This window comes from Balaenoptera physalus, assembly GCF_965194825.1.
Source record: "Balaenoptera physalus genome assembly, chromosome: 2".
Taxonomy (NCBI): Eukaryota; Metazoa; Chordata; class Mammalia; order Artiodactyla; family Balaenopteridae; genus Balaenoptera; species Balaenoptera physalus.
The window spans coordinates 149,446,649-149,471,656 of record NC_138883.1 but is presented as its reverse complement, the minus strand read 5'-3'; the positions used below and the strand labels follow the sequence as shown (position 1 = coordinate 149,471,656).

Below are 25,008 nucleotides of genomic sequence, written 5' to 3'. Positions count from 1 at the left end.
TGGGATTCTGCGGGAGTGAGGTGGTGGGGAAGCGAGCTCCCACCAAGCGCTGACGGGAGCGAGGCCTCGGGGGCGGGGCGGAGGACGGGATGGGCGGGGCGAGGGGGGCAATGCGGGGCGGTGCCGGCCTCGTCCGCCGCTCCGGACCGGAGCCCCGCCAGCCGGTGCGCAGCGCGGGGGCGACAGGGCGCGGGCCACGCACGGCGGCGGCGGCGGGAGCGGCGGGCACGCACGCACGCGGGCGCGGGACCCGGCACGCACGGCCGGACGCACGGCGGCGACGGCGGCGGCGGCGGCGGCAGGGGCGACAGGGGCGGTAGGGGCGGCAGGGGCGGTAGGGGCGCGGGGCGGTAGGTGCGGGCGGCGGCGGCGGCGGATGGCCCAGGGCTGACCTATGCGGCGCCTGGAGGGGCTGTGCCGGCGGCGGCGGCGGCGGCGGCGGGGCCCGGGCCGCGAGCGGAGCGGGGACAAGATGAAGTACCAGAAGTACCTGACGGTGCTGCAGATGGCCATCGGCGTCACGCCGTCCAACCGCGGCAGCCTTCTGCCGCTCAAGAGGAGGCTGTGGTGAGGGCGGGGCCCGGGGGCGGGGGTCGGCGGGGGGCAACGGGCCGGGGGCCGGGCGGTGGGCGCCCTCAACCCCCTCGGTCACCAGAGAGCGCGCGGCCGGGCGGGGCGGGGACCGCAGCCGGCGCCGCGCCGGCAGGTTCTGGCTCCGAACGTGCAGCCGGGCTCGCCGTGCGTTTCCTGCGGCGCCTCGGATCCATCGACCGCCGATCCGGGTCGGGACGTCCGCGGCCGGCGGGGTCATCCTCGCGGAGTCGGTGACTGGGCTTTACCTGTAGGCCGTCCGGTGCTCCCACCTGGAAACCGCTCGCGGGGTAATGGGAAGAACGCCCCTAAAGAAAGGTGTCTAGGGTCACCTGGAACCGGTGTACACACCGGATCATCTATCGGATTGTATCGCGTTTTATTAGCATGTAAACATGTCACAGGGAATCCCAGTGGCGACCGAGGCGTTCCATCCACTTGGGACTTAGGTGTGCGGTTCTGTCACAAGAGGAATGGTCCAGTAAAGGGGTGGTGACTGTAGAAAAAAGGTGCCGGTGATTGTGGTATTCAGTGGTTATTTCAATTAAAAAATGCGTGGTTAATATAGTTGATAGAGGTTGATTCAATTCAACTGAACATAGTTCAGTTGCATTTAAGCATTGGGAAGAGTAATGTCTGCTATGTAAGGCAAAATGGAATAACGATCTAAGGAACATAAGGATTGAGCAGCCAGGAAAAAGGAGCTTAAAAAAAAAAATCCCAATAGTGGAGAATTTTGGAGGTAAGACCAAAAATTATGACCAGCAAAGTTCAAATTTCAGCTGTGCCACTTATTGTGTTACTATAGACAAGTTACTGGAGAACCTGTTTCTTTGTCTGTAAAATGGGAGCAATATTCTCTACCTCATGGGGCCATGTGTAGACCAACTGTGATGGTCAATACAAAGTGCTGGCCACTCTCCCCCGCTGCATAGTAGGTGCTGAGTAAATATTATTGTCTTCCTCCACCCCCCCTCACACCCCCACTCCCTCCCAGTTGTTAAAAAAAGATAAATTTATTCTGCAAAATATTTTAATTTGATGAACAGCAAGTGACAACACCTGGAAGACTAGGCTGGTAAAAGTTGACAGTGATTGAATTAAGAAATGTCCATGGAAGAAAGTTTTAGCAAATACATCAAGAATATGTCATTATTCTGAAGCAAGAAGCAGTAACATTTGAAGTTGACTTTTCAGATGGATGGTTTACAGAAAAAAAAAAAAAGGAGAGGTCAGCACCAACAGTCTTACCCCCCACCCAGATTTTCTCCTGAGTGCTTATCAGTATCGAACACACTGCCTATTTTACTTAATTTTCATATATATCGCTTCTCCCCCCGCCCTAGAATGTAAGCATGGGGCCAGGGCTTTTGTCTGTTTAGTTGATTACTAAATTCCCTTCAACCAGTGTTTGGTACAAAATAGGTTCGCAAAAGATAACTGTTGAATAAATGAATTCTTAATGCATAATTGGAAAAGAAAGTTAAGGATTTTTTTTTTTTTTTTTTTTGGCTGCGCTGAACGGATTGCATTGCAGGATCTTAGTTTCCTGACCAGGGACTGAACCTGCATGCTTGGCAGTGAAAGCGCAGAGTCCTAACCACTGGACCGCCAAGGAATTCCCAAGGAAATTTTCTTCATGTTACACTTAAAAACCAAGATGTGGAAATAAGGTTTGAGGAGCTGTTAGGCATGAATATTAGCAGCAATTGGTCACAAGGTCAAGAAGCTTGGCTTATTCTTTCTTATCATTGGAGTGCTGCTTCTGAAACTAGTTTCCCGAGTATAGAGTTTGTGAAGAGAGAACACAAGGAAATAAAATCCCGGTAACATTTGTACTCTAGAGATTCACGTTTGAGGCAGGCAGTGACCTGAGACCAGCATTAAAAACCGTCTTATGAAGAGACAGCCTGGAAAGAGGGGGATTTCATTGAGCTTTCCCACAGTCTTAAATGAGCATTTCAGGATTTCCACTCAATGGTAAGCGGATTTGCAAATGTTCATCTACTTTCTCCAGTGGCAAAGTGAAGAGCACAGTCTACACAACTCGGCACTGGGTGGTACTTTGGGACATAGATGTATAGTCTTTTTTTTTTTTCAGTTGGAGAATATTGTGCTGCCTGGTTAATCTATCTCTTACATCTTCTGGAGTTTATTTTCTAGATAACATTTCATTTTGCCAGTGCCCTAGCAACTGCACGTGGAGAATTTGAGATGGATGGGGCCATTATTTGGCTAGAAGATGTGAGGATGGGGTCTGTCTCTAGAGTGGTTGGTGGGAACCCACAGGCGACATCAATAGTGCATTCAGATCTTGGGATGCACCAGCTTATGTCCATTTACAAGATGTGAGGACATACCATGGTCATTGTTCATGGCTTATATAAAGGTTTATGTGAAGACCTTTAGGAAGATGTGTATGCTCCCTGTGTTTCTCTCTCTGTTAACTATTACAGTCTGTGTGGGAAGACTGCATACCTGCAAAGCTTATGCCCGTCTAAGTGAAGGTTAGGGTTGAATGGGCCAGTGCTTTGGCCCCACACTTCTATCTAGTTTGGCCATTTGTGCTCATCCGCTTTCCTCTTTGCAATACCTTTCTGTCTTTCTGACTGGTTCTACAAATCCTTTAAGGAGTACAGCACTTGCAGACCATTTTACATGGAAACTGAAGCGGACACACAGCCAGACCTGCATCAGTGGAGCCTGCAGGAGCCCTCTTCTCCTTGGCTCCTTCTCTAAGAAGTTTAGTAAGTAGGAGTGTTTGCAGTGTTTGGTTCTGAATCATTACTGTACACGAACCTGGAACTCAGGCCTGTTACCCGAGGGAGATGTGAGCTTGTGCGGCTGCTGCCTGCTCTGGGGGCCTCAGATAATGGTCAGTGATGGACAGAAGCAGTAGAGCGCAGTATTTCCTAGATCTGCCGTAACAGATCACCAAAAGCAACAGGAATTTCTTCTCCCCCAGTTCTGGAGGCCAGAGTCTGAAATAAAGGCGTCGGCAGGGCCACGCTCCCCCAGGAGCTCTGGGGAGAATCCTTCCTGCCTCCTCCAGTGTCTGTGGCCCCAGGGTTCCTTGGGTTCCTCTTCAGTCTCTCTCAGCACCCTCACCGTGGTCTTGTCTGTGTGTCTTGTCTTCTCCTCTTCTGTCTCTTACAAGAACACTTGCATCGGAGTTAGGGTCCACCTGGGTAATCCAGGGTGAGCTCATCTCGAGATCCTCACCGTAGTAACCTCTGTGAAGACACTTTCTCTAAACAGGGTCACATCCACTGGGTTGTGAGGAGGTGGGGGGAGGAGGGGCACAGTTCAGTCCATTGCGGGAACCATGGCCTGTTCCTCGCTGTTCAGCGGGTGTGAGGCCCAAATAGCTGTTACTCCTGTCTATTTCAGGTGAAATGCAAAAAATATTTTCATAATAAGTTTATTGTTGTCAGAGCCTTGATTTTTTTTTAACTTCTTATTGGGGTATAATTGCTTTACAATGGTGTGTTAGTTTCTGCTTTATAACAAAGTGAAGCAGCTATACATATAGATACATCCGCATATCTCCTCCTTCTTGTGTCTCCCTCCCACCCTCCCTATCCCACCCCTCTAGGTGGTCACAAAGCACTGAGCTGATCTCCCTGTGCTATGTGACTGCTTCCCACTAGCTATCTATTTTACATTTGGTAGTGTATATATGTCCACGCCACTCTCTCACTTTGTCCCAGCTTACGCTTCCCCCTTCCCGTGTCAAGTCCATTCTCTACATCTGTGTCTTTATTCCTGTCCTACCCCTAGGTTCTTCAGAACCATTTTTTTTTTTTTTAGATTCCATATATATGTGTTAGCATATGGTATTTGTTTTTCTCTTTCTGACTTACTTCACTCTGTATGACAGACTCTAGGTCCATCCACCTCACTACAAATAACTCAATTTCGTTTCTTTTTATGGCTGAGTAATATTCCATTGTATATCGGTACCACATCTTTATCCAGTCATCTGTTGATAGACACTAAGGTTGCTTCCATGTCCTGACTATTATAAATAGAGCTGCAGTGAACATTGTGGTACATGACTCTTTTTGAATTATAGTTTTCTCAGGGTATATGCCCAGTAGTGGGATTACTGGGTCGTATGGTAGTTCTATTTTTAGTTTTTTAAGGAACCTCCATACTGTTCTCCATAGTGGCTGTATCAATTTACATTCCCACCAATAGTGCAAGAGGGTTCCTTTTTCTCCACACCCTCTCCAGCATTTATTGTTTGCAGATTTTTTGATGATGGCCATTCTGACTGGTATGAGGTGATACCTCATTGTAGTTTGGATTTGCATTTCTCTAATGATTAGTGATGTTGAGCATCCTTTCATGTGTTTGTTGGCAATCTGTATATCTTCTTTGGAGAAATGTCTATTAAGGTCTTCTGCCCATTTTTGGATTGGGTTGTTTGGTTTTTTGATATTGAGCTGCATGAGCTGCTTGTAAATTTTGGAGATTAATCCTTTGTCAGTTGCTTCATTTGCAAATATTTTCTCCCATTCTGAGGGTTGTCTTTTCGTCTTGTTTATGGTTTCCTTTGCTGTGCAAAAGCTTTTAAGTTTCATGAGGTCCCATTTGTTTATTTTTGTTTTTATTTCCATTTCTCTAGGAGATAGGTCAAAAAGGATCTTGCTGTGATTTATGTCATAGAGTGTTCTGCCTATGTTTTTCTCTAAGAGTTTTGTAGTGTCTGGCCTTACATTTAGGTCTTTAATCCGTTTTGAGTTTATTTTTGTGTATGGTGTTAGGGAGTGTTCTAATTTCATTCTTTTACATGTAGCTGTCCAGTTTTCCCAGCACCACTTATTGAAGAGGCTGTCTTTTCTCCATTGTATATCCTTGCCTCCTTTGTCATAGATTAGTTGACCATAGGTGCGTGGGTTTAACTCTGGGCTTTCTATCCTGTTCCATTGATCTGTATTTCTGTTTTTTGCCGGTACCATATTGTCTTGATTACTGTAGCTTTGTAGTATAGTCTGAAGTCAGGGAGTCTGATTCCTCCAGCTCCGTTTTTTTCCCTCAAGACTGCTTTGGCTATTCGGTGTCTTTTGTGTCTCCATACAAATTTTAAGATTTTTTTGTTCTAGTTCTGTGGAAAATGTCACTGGTAGTTTGATAGGGATTGCATTGAATCTGTAGATTGCTTTGGGTAGTATAGTCATTTTCACAATGTTGATTATTCCAATCCAAGAACATGGTATATCTCTCCATCTGTTTGTATCATCTTTAATTTCTCTCATCAGTGTCTTATAGTTTTCTGCATACAGGTCTTCTGTCTCCTTAGGTAGGTTTATAGCTAGGTATTTTATTCTTTTTGTTGCAGTGGTAAATGGGAGTGTTTCCTTAACTTTTCTTTCAGATTTTTCATTGTTAATGTATAGGAATGCAAGAGATTCCTGTGCATTAATTTTGTATCCTGTTACTTTACCGAATTCATTGATTAGCTCTAGTAGTTTTCTGGTAGCATATTTAGGATTCTTTGTGTATAGTATCATGTCATCTGCAAACAGTAACAGCATTACTTTTTCTTTTCTGATTTGGATTCCTTTTATTTCTTTTTCTTGTCTGATTGCTGTGGCTAAAACTTCCAAAACTATGTTGAATAATACTGGTGAGAGTGGACAACCTTGTCTTGTTCCTGATCTTAGAGGAAATGGTTTCAGTTTTTCACCATTGAGAATGATGTTGGCTGTGGGTTTGTCATATATGGCCTTTAATATGTTGAGGTAAGTTCCCTCTATGCCTACTTTCTGGAGGGTTTTTATCATAAATGGGTGTTGAATTTTGTCGAAAGCTTTCTCTGCATCTATTGAGATGATCATATTGTTTTTCTCCTTCAATTTGTTAATATGGTTTATCACGTTGATTGATTTGCGTATATTGGAGAATCCTTGCATTCCTGGGATAAACCCCACTTGGTCATGGTGTATGATCCTTTTAATGTGCTGTTGGATTCTGTTTGCTAGTATTTTGTGGAGGATTTTTGCATCTGTGTTAATCAGTGATATTGGCCTGTATTTTTCGTTTTTTGTGACATCTTTGTGTGGTTTTGGTATCAGGGTGATGGTGACCTCATAGAATGAGTTTGGGAGTGTTCCTCCCTTGGGTGTATTTTGGAAGAGTTTGAGAAGGGTAGGTGTTAGCTCTTCTCTAAATGTTTGTTAGAATTTGCCTGTGAAGCCATCTGGTCCTGGGCTTTTGTTTGTTGGAAGATTTTTAATCACAGTCTCAATTTCAGTGCTTGTGATTGGTCTGTTTATATTTTCTGTTTTTTCCTGGTTCAGTCTTGGAAGGTTGTGCTTTTCTATGAATTTGTCCATTTCTTCCACGTTGTCCATTTTACTGGCATATAGTTGCTTGTAGTAATCTCTCATGATCCTTTATATTTCTGCAGTGTCAGTTGTTACTTCTCCTTTTTCATTTCTAATTCTATTGATTTGAGTCTTCTCCCCTTTTTTCTTGATGAGTCTGGCTAATGGTTTATCAATTTTGTTTATCTTTGCAGAGAACGAGCTTTCAGTTTTATTGATCTTTGCTATTGTTTCCTTCATTTCTTTTTCATTTATCTCTCATCTGATCTTTATAATTTCTTTCCTTTTGCTTTGGGGGTTTTTTGTTCTTCTTTCTCTAATTGCTTTAGGTGTAAGGTTAGGTTGTTCATCTGAGATGTTTCTTTTTTCTTGAGGTAGGAATGTATTGCTATAAACTTCCCTCTTAGAACTGCTTTTGCTGCATCCCATAGGTTTTGGGTCGTCATGTTTTCATTGTCATTTGTTTCTAGGTATTTTTTTATTTCCTCTTTGATTTCTCCAGTGATCTCTTGGTTATTAAGTAGTGTATTGTTTAGCCTCCATGTGTTTGTATTTTTTACAGATTTTTTCCTGTAATTGATATCTAGTCTGATAACATTGTGGTCAGAAAAGATACTTGATATGATTTCAATTTTCTTAAATTTACCAAGGCTTGATTTGTGATCCAAGATATGATCTATCCTGGAGAATGTTCCATGAGCAGTTGAGAAGAAAGTGTATTCTGTTGTTTTTGGATGGAATGTCCTATAAATATCAATTAAGTCCATCTTGTTTAATGTATCATTTAAAGCTTGTGATTCCTTATTTATTTTCATTTTGGATGATCTGTCCATTGGTGAAAGTGGGGTGTTAAAGTCCCCTACTATGATTGTGTTACTGTCGATTTCCCCTTTTATGGCTGTTAACAATTGCCTTATGTATTGAGGTGCTCCTATGTTGGGTGCATAAATATTTACAATTGTTATATCTTCTTCTTGGATTGATCCCTTGATCATTATGTAGTGTCCTTCCTTATCTCTTGTCACAGTCTTTATTTTAAAGTCTATTTTGTCTGATATGAGAATTGGTACTCCAGCTTTTGATTTCCATTTGCATGGGATATCTTTTTCCATCCCCTCACTTTCAGTCTGTATGTGTCCCTAGGTCTGAAGTGGGTCTCTTGTAGACAGCATATATATGGGTCTTGTTTTTGTATCCATTCAGCCAGTCTGTGTCTTTTGGTTGTAGCGTTTAATCCATTTACATTTAAGTTAGTTATCGATATGTATGTTCCTATTACCATTTTCTTAATTGTTTTGGGTTTGTTATTGTAGGTCTTTTCCTTGTCTTGTGTTTCCTGCCTAGAGAAGTTCCTTTAGCATTTGTTGTAAAGCTCGTTTGGTGGTGCTGAATTCTCTTAGCTTTTGCTTGTCTGTAAAGGTTTTAATTTCCCCATCGAATCTGAATGAGATCCTTGCTGGGTAGAGTAACCTTCGTGGTAGGTTTTTCCCTTTCATCACTTTAAATATGTCCTTTCATTATTGATTGTTCCACACGTAGAACATATTTCATTTATTGTGTTGTTCATCATTGTTTGTTTGCTCTTTAATTCTTCTGGGTCCTTGTTAAAGGCTTCTTGTATTTTCTCCATTCTGTTTCCAAGATTTTGGATTATCTTTACTATCATTACTCTGAATTCTTTTTCAGGTAGACTGCCTGTTTCCTCTTCATTTGTTTGGTCTGATGGGTTTTTACCTTGCTCCTTCATCTACTGTGTGTTTCTCTGTCTTCTCATTTTGCTTAACTTAGTGTGTTTGGGGTCTCCTTTTCACAGGCTGCAGGTTCGTAGTTCCCATTGTTTTTGGTGTCTGCCCCCAGTGGCTAAGGTTGGTTCAGTGAGTTGTGTAGGCTTCCTCGTGGAGGGGGCTGGTGCCTGTGTTCTGGTGGATGAGGCCGGATCTTGTCTTTCTGGTGGACAGGACTGCATCCGCTGGTTTGTTTTGGGGTGTCTCTGACCTTATTATGATTTTAGGCAGCCTCTCTGCTAATGGGTGGGGTTGTGTTCCTGTCTTGCTAGTTGTTTGGCATAGGGTGTCCAGCACTGGAGCTTGCTGGTCGTTGAGTGGAGCTGGGTCTTAGCGTTGAGATCAAAATCTCTGGGAGAGCTTTTGCCATTTGATATTACATGGAGCCAGGAGGTCTCTGGTGGACCAGTGTCCTGAACTCGGCTCTCCCACCTCAGAGGCACAGACCTGACACCTGGCCAGTGCACCAAGACCCTGTCAGCCACACAGCTCAGAAGAAAAAGGAGAAAAAAAGAAAGAAAGAAAGAAAAAAATAAAGTTATTAAAAAAGAAAAAAGAAAAAAAATTATTAAAAATAAAAAAATTAAAAAGTAATAAAAATAAAAGAAAGAAAGAAAGAAGAGAGTAACCAAACCCGAAAACATGTCCATCAGTGATAACAAGCACTAAAAACTATACTAAAAACACCCCCAACCAAACAAACAAAAAAAAATACCAGACAGACAGACCCCTAGGACAAATGGTAAAAGCAAAGCTATACAGACAAAATCTCGCAAAGTCCACTGCCTCAATTTTGGGATGAGTCATCTATTCAGGTATTCCAGAGATGCAGGGTACATCAAGTTGATTGTGGAGATTTAATCTGCTGCTCCTGAGGCTACTGGGAGAAATTTCCCTTTCTCTTTGTTCGCCCAGCTCCTGGGGTTCAGCTTTGGATTTGACCCCGCCTCTGTGTTTAGATCGCCTGAGGGCGTCTGTTCTTCGCGGAGGCAGAGGCTGGCATGACGTTGCAACAGCCTGAGGCACGCCGTGTGTTCTCCCGGGGAAGTTGTCCCTGGATCACGGGACCCTGGCAGTGGCGGGCTGCACAGTCTCCTGGGAGGGGAGGTGTGGATAGTGCCCTGTGTTTGCACACAGGCTTCTTGGTGGCTGCAACAGCAGCCTTAGCGTCTCACACCCATCTCTGGCGTCTGCGCTGATAGTCGCAGCTCGCTCCCATCTCTGGAGCTCATTTAGGTGGTGCTCTGAATCCCCTCTCCTTGTGCACCCAGAAACAATGGTCTCTTGCCTCTTAGGCAGGTCCAGACTTTTTCCTGGACTCCCTCCCGGCTAGCCGTGGCGCACTAGCCCCCTTCAAGCTGTGTTCACGCAGCCAACCCCAGTCCTCTCCCTGGGATCTGACCTCCGAAGCCGGAGCCTCAGCTCCCAGCCCCCGCCCACCCTGGCAGGTGAGCAGACATGCCTCTCAGGCTGGTGAGTGCTGGTCGGCACCGATCCTCTGTGCGGGAATCTCTCCGCTTTGCCCTCCGCACCCCGGTTGCTATGCTCTGCTCCGTGGCTCCAAAGCTTGCCCCCAACCCCGTCTCCGCCAGTGAAGGGGCTTCCTAGTGTGTGGAAACCTTTCCTCCTTCACAGCTCCCTCCCAGTGGTGCAGGTTCCATCCCTATTCTTTTGTCTCTGTTTTCCCTTTTTTCTTTTTCCCTACCCAGGTACGTGGGGAGTTTCTTGCCTTTTGGGAAGTCTGAGCTCTTCTGCCAGCGTTTAGTAGGTGTTCTGTAGGAGCTGTTCCACACGTAGATGTATTTCTGATGTATTTGTGGGAGGAAGGTGATCTCCATGTCTTACTCCTCCACCATCTTGAAGGTCTCCCCAGAGCCTTGATTTTTGCACTGAGTGCTTTCAGGAGCATTTACACGGATCTTAGGGGAAAAGAGTGTCATATCATTTTCTTCATGCTTCTAAGTCTGTTTCTCCCAGTTGAGTCAGTAATTATTGAAGGCCATGCAGTATCCATTCGTCCATTGAAGTTGTCATCTAATAGTCAGATTCCAGAAATAAGAAGAGCTGCTGTTCATTGAGCTTGTTCCCTGCTGGGCCCTATATCCCTCTGTGAGGTGCAGGCTGTATCTCCCCAACTTTACAGATGAGGTCATTGGCTTGCCCAGAGTCACACCTCAGCTTTTATGCCAGTTCTTGGGGTTAAAAACATATTTGAGCGAGGACATGCCAGTCCAGAAAGAGAGACGGACTGAAGACAGGAACAAAAGGACGGGAAAGTCCCTTATAGGATGTTGTTTCTCCCATGGTGACCTGTGGCCCATTCACGGCTCACACAGTTCCCTGATTGGATGGGACCAATATCCAAGTCCTTCCTTGGTTTCTTTAATGAGCAAACTGTAGGCAGTTACACACATTATTATTTATAAGTACAACTAAGGACCATTAATATGAATCTTTTCAGTGAGCTATTAAGGTTTCCGAAGTCTGGTACTCATAAACAAAAATTAGCATATTACTAGCACTTACTGAAGAATCCTTCAGAAGTACTCAGCATCCTTCTAAAGTCAGCTGCCCTGCTATACTTAGCAGTATCTCAAGGCTCCTGTTCTCACACCCTTGTTTGGAATTCCCCTCATTTGGGGGAAGGATGCTTTGCTATCTCTCATAAGTGTTATCTTGACTTGGTTGTAGCTGTCAGTTGCTGATATTTTAGCATTAATATATTGTAGAAGGATTATTAGATATTACTTTTGTTGATAGTTTTGTTCTTGTATAACTGCTTTGTTTTTACCATCTTCATTATTTTTGCCCAATTCTTTGTTATTATTGAGTTCTTTTCCACTAGAAATTAGAAATGGGTGTGGTAGATGAGCTTGGGAGTTGTTTGTCCCAAGTGAACCGTGGTCAAAACTGGTCGTGAGCCAAATCTGCTGAGTTATAACAAAATGAGAGGGTGGACCCCGGGTTTCTGCCCTTTAAGCCTGTCAGCCAAGGCTGCAAATAAAAACACGACGCTGTTAGAGAAGTTATGAAGCGAGTGGAGAGAGGCAGACATTTTCTCCCCAGTTACCCACTAGGGATGATTAAATGGAATTAAGAATTAGGAAAAGAAAAACTTCATTGTAGGCCAAGTATTGATTTCTCCAGAGTTCAAGGGAAAGCATCCAAGGTGTTTACAGCTCACTTCCTAACTTTATTTCCTTGTCATCAAAGGCCATTCTCCTAAATATCTGGGGAATGATCTCCACAGTCTGAGGTATTCAGTGGGGGAATACCTCAGGTTGGGGGAGAGCGGTGCCTTGGGGTGACAGAGGCTCCTTATACTCCACATCACGAGTACCCAAAGACAGTACTCCCCACCTGAGTTGTAGATGCACCTCTGTATTCTTGTGCATGCCTAGCAGAGAACTATTTGAACACACGTATTTCCACCCCAGGACAAATATTAATTCTTGAGAAATATTAAAACAAAAGAGAAGTGACATTTAAAATTCCCTTATATCTCGACTCCTTCTGCATAATAATCTGGCCCATTATTATCTGGACCTGTTTATTCCTTTTCTTTATCTCCTATCAAAGAAAGGGGGACCATTACTGAGCCATATAGTTTTTAACAGTTGACCTCTTAGCTTCACAGAGATCTGGTCTGAGCTTTAAAGTTACTAAAATTACTCTCTAGGAGCTGGTTCAGTTCTGGGACAAGACACCGTCCTCCCACTGAGTCTGTGGGTAGGGCGGGTACCGACCTGATATTCACCTGGTATATGCCAGCTCATCCCTCCTGGTTATTAAATGTTTTTATTATGATCCTGATAGGGAGGGGGAGAGTCCATTCTTCTAGTTATATTTAGGATCTTTGTTTTCTCTTTTACTTTGTTACTGGATTTAATATTACATTGTGCTAAGTCTGAGAAATTTCTTGGCTTTTAGTCATTTATAAAATTTGGTGGATATAAATTCTTATTGCAGACTTCAGGTTTTAGGCTTTTAGGTTTGGAAAAAAGGAAAATAGTGATGCCTCTCTAAGTCAGATGAGAGGAAAATCTTTTGAAAATTTTCTTTGTGGAGAAAAGTTTATATTTGTGTTAATTTCTTATAAATGATCACACCATATAAGCAGTGCTGTCCACATGAAATGAGAGAGAGGAAATAAAGAAAATTTAAGCCTTGTATATTGTTTTGCCATTCTGTTTTTCTTTCCCATATGCCTTCTTCTTTTTTTTCTTAAATTGGAGTATAGTTGATTTACAATATTGTGTTAGTTTTTGCTGTACAGCAAAGTGAGCCAGTTATACATACACATATATCTACTCTTTTAGATTCTATTCCCATATAGGTCATTATAGAGTATTGTGCTAACCTGTGCTATACAGTAGGTTCTTATTAGTTATCTGTTTTATATATAGTAGTGTGTATATGTCAATCCCAATCTCCCAATTTATCCCTCCCCCTGCTTTCCCCCCAGTAACCACAAGTTTGCTTTCTACATCTGTGACTGGACTTCTGTTTTGTAAATAGGTTCATTTGTACCATTTCTTTAGATTCCAATAAGCGATATCATATATTTGTCTTTCTCTGACTTACTTCACTCAGTATGACAATCTCTAGATCCATCCATGTCGCTGCAAATGGTGTTATTTTGTTCTTTTTTATGGCTGAGTAATATTCCATTGTATATATGTACCACGTCTTTTTTTTTTTTAAATAAATTTATTTATTTATTTTTTGGCTGCATTGGGTCCTCGTTGCTGTGCTGGGGCTTTCTCTAGTTGCGGCAAGCGGGGTCTACTCTTCATTGCGGTGTGCAGGCTTCTCACTGTGGTGGCTTCTCTTGTTGTGGAGCATGGGCTCTAGGCAGGTGGGCTTCAGTAGTTGTGGCACGTGGGCCCAGTAGTTGTGGCTCATGGGCTCTAGAGCGTGGGCTCAGTAGTTGTGGTGCACGGGCTTAGTTGCTCCATGGCATGTGGGATCTTCCTGGACCAGGGCTTGAACCCGTGTCCCCTGCATTGGCAGGCGGGTTCTTAACCACTGCACCCACCAGGGAAGTCCCTGTGCCACATTTTCTTTATTCATTCCTCTGTTGATGGACATTTAGGTTGCTTCCATGTCTTGGCTATTGTAAATAGTGCTGCTACAACCATTGGGGTGCATGTATCCTTTCGAATTATGGTTTTCTCCAGATATATGTGCAGGAGAGGGATTGCTGGATCATATGGTAGCTCTGTTTTTAGTGTAGAGTGTAGGAGGGATCCCAACGATGTAGCAGGGTTCCTTTCCTCCACACCCTCTCCAGCATTTATTGTTTGTAGATGATGGCCATTCTGACCGGTGTGAGGTGATACCTCATTGTAGTTTTGATTTGCATTTCTCTAATAATTAGTGACCATATGCCCTCTTCTTGAACAGAGTTTTTCATTATTTTTATGGAATCTTTTACCCTGCAGAGAGGAGAACAAAACTGTACAGGGTGCTGCTCTTTGTATTGAGAATAATGAAAGTGGCATCACCCAAATTTTACTCTGGGAGATGACTTGAAAGGTGGACTCATTGGAACCCAATGAAATAACAAAAATATAAATTAAAAAAGCTACAACAAAAATAATAACAGTCTGAGTAAACAATAAAAAATACCATCGATGGACCAGCATTCCTGAGGAATGTCTGAGAAGTAGTTAGTAGATAGGGACAGATCTACTAAGAGAAATACCTTGCAGAAACCATTGTCTGGAAAATGTGCAGAAGATTCCTGCAAAGTTAAGGGTGGGAGGCTTGAAGCAGCACCAAGGGATAGAAGGAGCAGGGGACGTGTGGGGGGTTCATCAGATCCGACTCCCTCACTGATGTATGACACGGAGGGGACAGCAGTGTTGCTTTCTCACTGAGGCAGTGATGTGGGCACTAGGGCCAGGGAGACAGGGCTGAACGTGAGATGTCCACTGCATCCCTTGACGCAGAAGAGAAGCTGCCTCACAGACCTCCCGGCAGTGTGTCCTGTCTCTGCCAGAGCTGCCAAAGGCAGGCCACCTTAAGCACTACTGTGGGGAAACAGACGTTCTCTAATAGAAATATAAATAGACTTTAAAAATCACACAACAGTTGGAAAAAGCCAGTATTAAGAGAATACCACATTCAACAAGCAGAGGAACTAATCTCCGAGAAAAAGGAGAAACTTTGGATTAACATGGTTTTCAGAAAGATGCAAGAGAATATTCTATTAATAAAAAAGCATACTAGACACTTTACAGATTTAAAATGTACTCATTGAAGTAAAAGAATGGCTGAATTGACAAAATTGAAAAGCAAATTAGTCTGGAGAAGTAAGCTAAAGACTCACAAAGAAAGGGATGAAAAGAAAGAGAAGTTAGGAGCTCTCGAAAGAAATCAAAGATGACACAAACAGATGGAGAGATATACCATGTTCTTGGATTGGAAGAATCAACATTGTGAAAATGACTATATTACCTGAAGCAATCTACAGATTCAGTGTAATCCCTATCAAATTACCAGTGGCATTTTTTACAGAACTAGAACAAAAAATCTTAAAATTTGTATGGAGACAGAAAAGACCCTGAATAGCCAAAGCAGTCTTGAGGGAAAAAAACGGAGCTGGAAGAATCAGACTCCCTGACTTCAGACTATACTACAAAGCTACAGTAATCAAGACAATATGGTACTGGGAAAAAACAGAAATATAGATCAATGGAACAGGATAGAAAGCCCAGAGATAAATCCACGCACCTATGGTCAACTAATCTATGACGAAGGAGGCAAGGATATACAATGGAGAAAAGACAGCCTCTTCAATAAATGGGGTTGGGAAAACTGGACAGCTACATGTAAAAGAATGAAATTAGAACAGTCCCTAACACCATACACCAAAATAAACTCAAAATGGATTAGAGACCTAAATGTAAGACTGGACACTATAAAACTCTTAGAGGAAAACATAGGAAGAACACTCTTTGACATAAATCACAGCAAGATCTTTTTTGATCCACCTCCTAGAGAAATGGAAATAAAAACAAAAATAAACAAATGGGACCTAATGAAACTTAAAAGCTTTTGCAAAGTGAAGGAAACTAGAAACAAGACGAAAAGACAGCCCTCAGAGTAGGAGAAAATATTTGCAAACGAATCAACTGACAAAGGATTAATCTCTAAAATATATAAACATCTAATGAAGCTCAATATTAAAAAAACAAACAACCGAATCCAAAAATGGGCAGAAGACCTAAATAGACATTTCTCCAAAGAAGACTTACAGATGGCCAAGAAGCACATGAAAAGCTGCTCAACATCACTAATTATTAGAGAAATGCAAATCAAAACTACAATGAAGTATCACCTCACACCAGTCAGAATGGCCATTATCAAAAAATCTGCAAACAATAAATGCTGGAGAGGGTGTGGAGAAAAAGGAACCCTCTTGCACTGTTGGTGGGAATGTAAATTGATACAGCCACTATGGAGGACAGTATGGAGGTTCCTTAAGAAACTAAAAATAGAATTACCATATGACCCAGCAATCCCACTACTGGGCATATACCCAGAGAAAGCCATAATTCAAAAAGAGTCATGTACCCCACTGTTCATTGCAGCACTGTTTACAATAGCCAGGTCATGGAATCAACCTAAATGCCCATCAACAGACGAATGGATAAAGAAGATATGGTACATATATACAGTGGAATATTACTTAGCCATAAAAAGCGAAATTGGGTCATTTGTAGAGACGTGGATGGATCTAGAGACTGTCATACAGAGTGAAGTAAGTCAGAAAGAGAAAAACAAATATCGTATATTAACGCATATATGTGGAACCTAGAAAAATGGTACAGATGAACTGGTTTGCAGGGCAGAAATAGAGACACAGATGTAGCGAACAAACGTATGGACACCAAGGGGGGAAAGTGGTGGGGCCGGGTGGTGGTGGTGGGATGAATTGGGAGATTGGGATTGACATATATACACTAATATGTATAAAATAGATAACTAATAATAACCTGCTGTATAAAAAAATAAAATAAAATTTAAAAATTAAAAAAAAAAAAATGTCCGAGAGGGGGTTGGACTTTTGGCAGGGATGTGGTGGTGCTGGGAAGGAAGGAAAATGAAGATGTATTAATGTAATTTCTTGTGGAAGAGGAGGTAAGAAAACCAATGAACCGGAGATGCTGATAGAAAAATATGAGTTTAAACATGTATGTATGTGTATGCATGTATATTTACATATACATGTTTGTGTATATACATATAAATACTTAAATGTATGCATATAGTTAGTTAGCTAGAGTTAGAGTTGCCCTTATAAAATGTACAACTTTCAAACTAATTGGAAGGGGGAAGAGTCTGCGGGGGGGGGGGGGCGGGGGCGGGGCAAAGAAAATCATAATGAAAAGGCAGAAAAAAAAGAACAAAGTATTTAAATTTAAACACACACACACAAAAACACACACACACACACACACACACAAACCATAAAACAAAGATGGTAGGAAGAAATCTAAACATATGAGTAAAGAGTACTTTGAATGGATTAAGGTCCTCTCAAAAAATACTGATTTTCAGATTGGGTAAAAAAGAAAAGGAATACAGCTACATGCTGTTTACCAGGAGTTAAAGGTACAGCTAAAAAGAGACAGACAGACAGACACTTGGGAAGGTGGAAAATACAAGCACAGAAAAAGATAAGCCAGGAAAAGTTTAATGTAAAAATATAGATGGAGAACATTATCAGACAAAATAGCATTTAGGGTAAAATCTTGAATTGGCACAGAGACTTTTCATATGCTAAAGGGTTAAATCCCTAAGAAGATCTGAGTTACAAACATTAAGGCATCTATAAAACAGATCTGAGATATATAAAGGAAAAACTAATGATATACAAAGATCAACTGACAAATCCATATTCACGCTGGGGAGCTCGATACTAGTCTTTTTTATAGAAATCAGCAACTCAGCAAGACAAATACAATGAAGGACACAGAGAAGTTGAGTTTTAACTAATAAGATAAAACGGTAAAATTGTCCTTGTATTTAAGGACCGCCAAATGGGCATTGTTATATACTGTTGATGGAAGTGTAAGTTGGTAAGGTCTTTTTGAAAGGCAGTACTTAGCAACTTCTAGTAACTTTTCCTAAGTAAATACTGCATTTGTACCCAAAGATGTTGTCAAAAAAAGGTGTTCATTACTTTGTGGTTTGATAGCAAACGTTTGAAAACTAAACTAAATGCCCATAATAGGGGAATGATTGAATAAATTGCCGTACACCTATGCTATGGAATAGTGGTTAGCCATTAAATAAGAATGAAATAGATCTGTATGGGTTATTATGGGAAGAGTGTCGATAGGTAATTAAGTGAAAAATATAAGATGCAGGACAATATAAACAATTTGGTGCCTTACCTTAAAAGTTTCAAAAGGAGATTAACACATACATAGATAAACATGAGCATTTGTCTGCACGGTTATACAAAGAGCTGTTGGCAATGATTGTCCTTAGGAAGAGGGATGGGGATTTGGGATGAGGGGGAGGAGGGAGGCTTTTACTTGTTGTTTTTGTATCTTTCTGTACTCTTCAAATATTCTGACCGTATGGATGGAGTACTTTTATTTTAAGCTGTAGATGTACCTAAAGTAGTCTATTTTATGGTATTTACTTCTATGTTATTTTTGTTGTCAAATTAGTTTTGCTAGTAGTCCATCCTTTGTGTCCTTTTCAAGCAACAAGAGACATTTATCCCTTTCAGACAACATTTTATTTTATTTTTAAATGTATTTATTTTATTTATTTATTTTTGGTTGTGTTGGGTCTTCGTTGCTGCGCGCAGGCCTTCTCTCGTTGCAGTGAGCGGGGGCCACTCTTCGTTGCGTTGCACGTGCTTCTCACTGCAGTGTCCTCTCGTTGTGTACCACCAGCTCTAGATGTGCGGGCTTCAGTAGTTGTGGCACCCGGGCTCAGTAGTTGTGGCTCCTGGGCTCTAGAGCGCAGGCTCAGTAGTTATGGTGCATGGGCTTTGTTGCTCTGTGGCATGTGAGATCTTCCTGGAGCAGAGATCGAACTGGTGTCCCCTGCATTGGCAGGCGGATTCTTAACCACTGCACCACCAGGGAAGTCCCTCAGACAACATTTTAAATATCAAAGATTAAATAGGTCGTGAAGGTTGATAAATATATGAACATGGAATGTATTACAAATAGGAGATCTGATCATAAAATAAGGATGCTGTTTTTCACAAACCACACAACCACACTTACAAATCAGCCTCATTACTTTATAATCTTTATTATCTCTAAAACCATAATCCACTGAGCAGTGTCCTCCCAGGTTCCCAAGGCACCTTGTTCCAAGGCTGCCACCAGCAGTGGCACAGAAACGGGAGGACGCATGGCAGTCTAGAGTGTGTGTGTGTATGTGTGAACACGTTGCCCAGGGTGCGTTCTGTAGATGACTTAGTTTGTGTGCTGTTTCTTCTTATCTGAATTTTCTTGGTTCCATAGTAATACTGAATTAATACTGAATTAAGTGTCGACTGTCATGCTTAAATTTTTTTTTAACATCTTTATTGGAGTATAATTGCTTTACAATGTTGTGTTAGTTTCTGCTGTATAACAAAGTGAATCGGCTATATGTATACATACATCCCCATATCCCCTCCCTCTTGCGTCTCTCTCCCACCCTGTCTATCCCACCCGTCTAGGTGGTCACAAAGCACTGAGCTGATCTCCCTGTGCTATGCAGCTGCTTTCCACTAGCTATCTGTTTTACATTTGGTAGTCTAGATATGTCAGTGCTACTCTCTCACTTCATCCCAGTTACCCTTCCCCCCTCCCCGTGTCCTCAAGTCCATGCTACGTCTCATGCTTAAATTTTTAAAGGCTATTTTCATGCTTAACAGAATCCTCCTGAACAGTTTCTGTGGTTGTGGACAGTGATGGCTGCCGTGCACTGGTGTGCCAGGCACCAGGCTGAGCACTAGATAAATAACCACCCAGAGGGAAGCAGTGCCTCTCAGTTACCTAGGAAACTTCAGTCTGGTCTTGGTTGCTTTTCTGATGGTTACTTTTAGTGAATCTTAATGTTGGAATATTTGAACTGTCACGAAAGATTTCTAAACTAGCAAGCTGCTAAGAAATATTTAGAAAGGTTTCTGGTAGAATGTAGCTGCACTGTGATTCTTAGCTTTTTGGTTGAAAAAGGAGTATGACATCTCCAAAGCTATTCTCAAGTAAATGCTTACCTCATACTTGAGAAAAGTATTCACCTATAAACCTGTCTTCTTAAGAATTTTCCTCTTCTTGCAGGGTAACACCATCCTCTGAAAATCCTAATGGTGCTACTTCTAGTGTCAGCCAAGGAAAACCTTCTCTAAGACGAATTAAAGGGAGACTACACAGAAGCAAAAGCCTTGATAGCATCGATTTCTGTGAACTCACTGTAAGTGGATTGTTTAACGCTTTTCTTCCTTTTCAAAGAATATGAAAAATTTGATTTTTAAAAACTTTCATAAAAATGCAACAGGCTTATTTTGTGGTAAGCATTTTTTGGTAAAAACTGGTTTATCCAACAGGTTACCGACCAGCATAACTTTCTTAACCGATATCCATAGATACATTTATGATAAGCGGTTCATAATGATGATTCTGGTTCAAAGACCAAAATAAAGAAATGTTTCCTGAACTCTACAACAAAAATTGAATTAAGTTCAGTGGATAATGTAAACTTCCCGGAAAATCACAAATCCACATGTCAATGTAAGTACAGACCTAAGTATTTGATGAACCCCAAACACCCAACTTCCTGGTAGTTCCAGAAAATAGAGGTGCTCTCATATTATTAGGACAGATCCCAGTTCAGTTAATGATGGGGTTTTCTTCTAAGTGATTAACATTAGTGATCTTTTTTTCCCCAGGCCTAGTGACAGGTTTTCACATGGCTATATGGTAGATTCATGCACGTTTTTAGAGGAACACTGGCCCTTTCAGGCCCCACTGTCCTTTCCTATTAATTTTGTTGTCCTGGAAGAGCTACTGTAATGCCATAAAGGAAACACTAGAATTTTCCTCACTGTAAGAAGGTTTTATTCACATTTATGTGTCGTAGCATTCATTGGCAAATTAATGGATGCTCGGGATGCTTAGACTAGATGTGTTCATTTCTCCCTTGAGCGCCGAAGAATTCAGAATGATAAAAGTACCATTGACCATTATTGTTCCAAAAGGTGGTAACAAAGTGTGAAAGTAAAGCCTATCTTTTTTGATGATATGACTGCTGCATCTTTTGCCTATAATTGATGAAAACAAAAGTTCAGTAATTGTGAATACTCTATATTTTTAGTTTTCAAAAATTTTAGTAATTATTTTTATTAAAATAATTTTACCCAATTATTTTACTTAGAACTATGCTTGACCACATAAGACAAGAAGGTGAAATGTGACCTATCAGAAGACATTTAAGCAATATCTGATAAAAGGGGTTAAAAGACAGTAAATTCTTGCTAAGTAGTCTTAAAGTGACAGAAGAAAATATGTCTGGCTCAAAATAAAACAAATTGCTTTTCAAAAGTGAAACACTGAATTAATTGAGAAACAAATTTGAATTATTTGTTAGAACATAAAAATGGGAGTTGAAATTTTATCACGTTATTTTATATGATCTTAAATATTATCATTACTGAAGCATAATCAGATAATTAATTTGGCGTGTCATAAAATATGTTTACTTGCTTAAACAGAATTATTGTGGTGGGGGAAGATGTTAAAATTTTTCTAGAATATGACAGAAGAAGAGCTTAACTTCACGTAAGGTTGCCTTCAGTTTCTCAGAAATAGAAATAGATTATTTCAGCTGTGAGGAAAAGTTGGTGAATAGAGTTATCTTTTTATTGTGATGAACATGTCTAAAAATTATTGATAGTAAATTTCCTGTCTCATTCCATGAAAGAATTGATTTGGCTGAAGTTAGTGCACAGTCCAAGCAAGGAAAAAAAATAACATTAGCCAGGTGCAGAATTAATTTCTTTCTTTTTGATGACCTTCCCTGTTTGACTTTATCTCAAAAGTGAAATGTTTTAGCATCTCTGGAGGGAAGACATTTTGACATTGAGGTTCAAAGAGAGGTAAAGCTGAGGCAGGGAAAGTGGGTTCCTGGGAAGACTGTGGGTCCTGGTGTGGGGTGTGCTCGGCTGCATGAGCTGTGCTCTGTGTGACTTTGGTGCTCTGCTTTCTGCAGAGTGCTTTGAAAGGCCATGTACTGATAGTTCATCTACTTGTCAGTAATGGGAATGTATTAACCAAATGTAATTACTGCACTCAATTTGGGTTTTTTGCAATTTGAGTTCATTTTCTGTCTCAGGTTTTTGCAGTCATGGTTGGTGGGGCAGCAGTTTAGTGTTTTGTTCTTTGAACATTTTTAGATTGTCAGAAATTTTTACAATGAGCATGTTCCGTTTTTAGCAAAGCAATAAACTGATTTTCTGAACAATAAAATAATAGAAAGAAGACTCTCCCAGCTTGGCTATTCCCACTTTCTACCATAAGCTATGGTCAGGTAATACTACAATATTCAGAATATATAGGGACATGGAGCATCTTTGGCATGGGGCTGAAAAAGGACTTTTTCCCTCCACTTTTTAAAAAAAAAATTTATTTATTTGTTTTTATTTTTGGCTGTGTTGGGTCTTCGTTGCTGCGCGTGGGCTTTCTCTAGTTGTGGTGAGCCGGGGCTACTCTTCGTTATGGTGCGCGGGCTTCTCATTGTGGTGGCTTCTCTGGTTGCGGAACACGGGCTCTAGGCACGCGGGCTTCAGTAGTTGTGGAACATAGTCTCAGTAGTTGTGGCTCATGGGCTCTACAGTGCAGGCTCAGTAGTTGTGGCGCATGGGCTTAGTTGTTCTGCGGCATGTGGGATCTTCCTGGACCAGGGCTTGAACCCGTGTTCCCTGCATTGGCAGGCGGGTTCTTAACCACTGAGCCACCAGGGAATCCCTTTCCCTCCACTTTTAAAATTTTATCTTCTTTTTTTAAAAAAAGGGAGTACTCCGCTTTTTAAAAACGTGGTTTAGAAAAGGGTTTCATGGGAGGTAAAAAGTGTTCAGATTTGGTTCTCTAATGCAGTTGGCTGTGCCATATAATCGTGGAGAACCAAATTTTAAAATCTTTGCCACAAAGTTTAAAGGGAAGAAGATCCTTGGGAAAGGGTCTGTAATGACTTCCAGTTGTATAGGAATACATAACCCTTATTCTCTTCAGGAAATAGCTTAGCCATTGTATGTATCTCTTCATAAATGTTCTTCTAGTTCAAAAAGACTGAAAAATTTGTCATATTATGCACTGTTTTTTAAATTGTAAAAATTCTTATTAAATGTATGGCTTCCTTTAACCGCCAAAGTAAACAGAAAACCTTAAAATAGAAAGACTGAAACTTAGTTCATGGTCTCCTGTCATGTGCATATATATCAAATTTGCATGACCAACAGAGTAGCATTTATATTTTTACATTTTGCTTTAAACTTTGCCTGAGAAAAAAATGCAATTTTTATTGCTTTTGGAAGAACTTAGCAAGTGGAGCCGGAGGTCCACTTGCCATGGTTTCAAGGTCCCAATTTCTGGCTGATAAGCCTCAGGTTCCAGCTGGGACTGTTGGCTTTGGTCCTGGCATCAGATTGATGCCATTTCACCCCTGGGGAGAAGTGATTGTTTCAGCTTTCTCTGTGGGGATTAAATGGGATGGGCTTTCTAGTTCATTCTGTAAACCCTGCAGCATAATTGATTGACAACCTAGTTTACTGAGGGGGCCTGGAATCCATCCACTCTCTCTAGGTCCTTGAGACAGTGTCCCAGGGATACTTGGTACAGTTTTCTTAGGTGAGGTCTGGAATGGACAAGTCTGTTATGATGATGTGTTTTGCCTAGAAAACCTGAGCCTTTCTTCAACACTTTAATGAGTAAAATGCTATATAAACCATGTGACAAGTTCTGTTTTTTCCTTCGGGTGAAGGAAGGATGTATTGATAATCAGTATGAAGAAGAAAAGCAACCGTTTTTCTTTAGATTTAGCTAATGATGTTTCCGTTCTTAGCTCTTCCATGTCACTGCGGTGTCATTGCCATCAGGTTTAGAGTCATCAGGTTGCATTTTCACTTCTGTCCCTTCCTCTCTCTCAGATTCTAAATGTGTTGTCAAAGAATTTTAAGTGGTAATTTAAAAATTCAACAGATTGCTTGAAATTTTACAGCTTTTCTTGATTATACCTCCTACCTAAAATAGGAAGATGGAGCCAGTTGAGTGGGATTCCTTCAGTTTGGGAACGCTGTCCTTAATGTGAACTTAAGTAATTTATTTCTTGCTTTGCGGGTATAAACCTAGATTGCCAGTTTTCTCTTTCTGCCAACAGAGAAATACTACAAAAAAGTTCTATATACAATAAATAGAAACAATGAACTAATTAATAATTTATGTCTCTGTTCCTTTAGCCTTGAGTAAAAAGGATTCAGTCATCACTGAGAACCACTAGGCAAAATGATACATTTTTCAAAACCCTTCGAGGAGTTTTTGTCATGGGAGGGAAAATATGTGAAGATATTATTTGGAGTGTTAACCTTTCGGGGCTAATATGTCACATTTCACTACTGCCTGAATAATAGTTCTGTGGTTTTTTAATGATCAGCAATTTTTCACATTTGAAAAGAAACTTTTTTCTCCTGGTAAAGAGGCATCTGTGTAGGCTACTGGAGGATCTTTGCAACCCTGTCGGGATATTAGTGACGGATATTTTCTCCTTCTTTCTCTACCCAAGACCTCCTACTATGAGATGTGTGGGATGCTGAGACCCCAGAGGCCTGTTTTAAAACTAAATATCCCTTTGACTTTGACCATATGTCAAGTTTGCTTTCTTGGTGCCTGACTGATGAGTAAGGAGCTGGCACTGAAGGTGCGGAGTCAGTAGAGGGAGAAGACGTGAAGGACACTGAACACCAGCTTACCCTGCTTCCTGGTTTGGTGGGAAGGGCCAGCCACTCCCTGGTCCTCGCTCTGCTCTGATCACCACCACCCGCCTCACCGGAGGAGAGCTTAGAAGAAACAGCAGTGAGCATCGTGGGCGCCCTCTGCTCTTCTCACCCTGAGCTCTAGTGACTTGGCATCTTTCCATTCACTTTAGGTATCTCCATGTCATTGTGGGTGCTGACCCCAGGCCACCTACACATCTCCTCACTGCACCTTTGCCTCTTAGTATGTGTTCTGTTCTCCATTGATGATGTGTTTAAGCTCCTCAAAGGCAGGGAGCATGTCTTTTGTGTT

The 25,008-nt window shown here is 41.5% G+C and overlaps 1 protein-coding gene and 1 long non-coding RNA gene across 10 annotated transcripts in view; one reads left to right on the top strand and one right to left on the bottom strand.

Annotated features, from left to right (window-relative positions):
- The window catches only part of LOC309654633, a 49,213-nt gene extending 48,603 nt beyond the window's left edge, over positions 1–610 (bottom strand). The window contains exon 1 of the long non-coding RNA XR_014260360.1: positions 491–610. This is a non-coding gene — a long non-coding RNA (uncharacterized lncRNA). The remainder of the gene's footprint in view (positions 1–490) is intronic.
- The window catches only part of TJP1 (tight junction protein 1), a 341,605-nt gene that overhangs the window by 94,518 nt on the left and 222,079 nt on the right, over positions 1–25,008 (top strand). For 7 of the 9 annotated variants that reach the window (XR_014260292.1, XM_082448491.1, XM_082448496.1 and 4 more), the window contains one exon: positions 20,014–20,146. Coding sequence is in view for 8 of the 9 variants with exons in the window: in XM_082448491.1 (XP_082304617.1) it covers positions 20,014–20,146 (133 nt within the window). In the remaining variant the exon portion in view is untranslated. Of the gene's footprint in view, positions 1–376; positions 568–20,013; positions 20,147–25,008 lie in introns of those variants that run through there. The other 2 variants (XM_082448495.1, XM_082448493.1) reach the window with 1 other exon arrangement.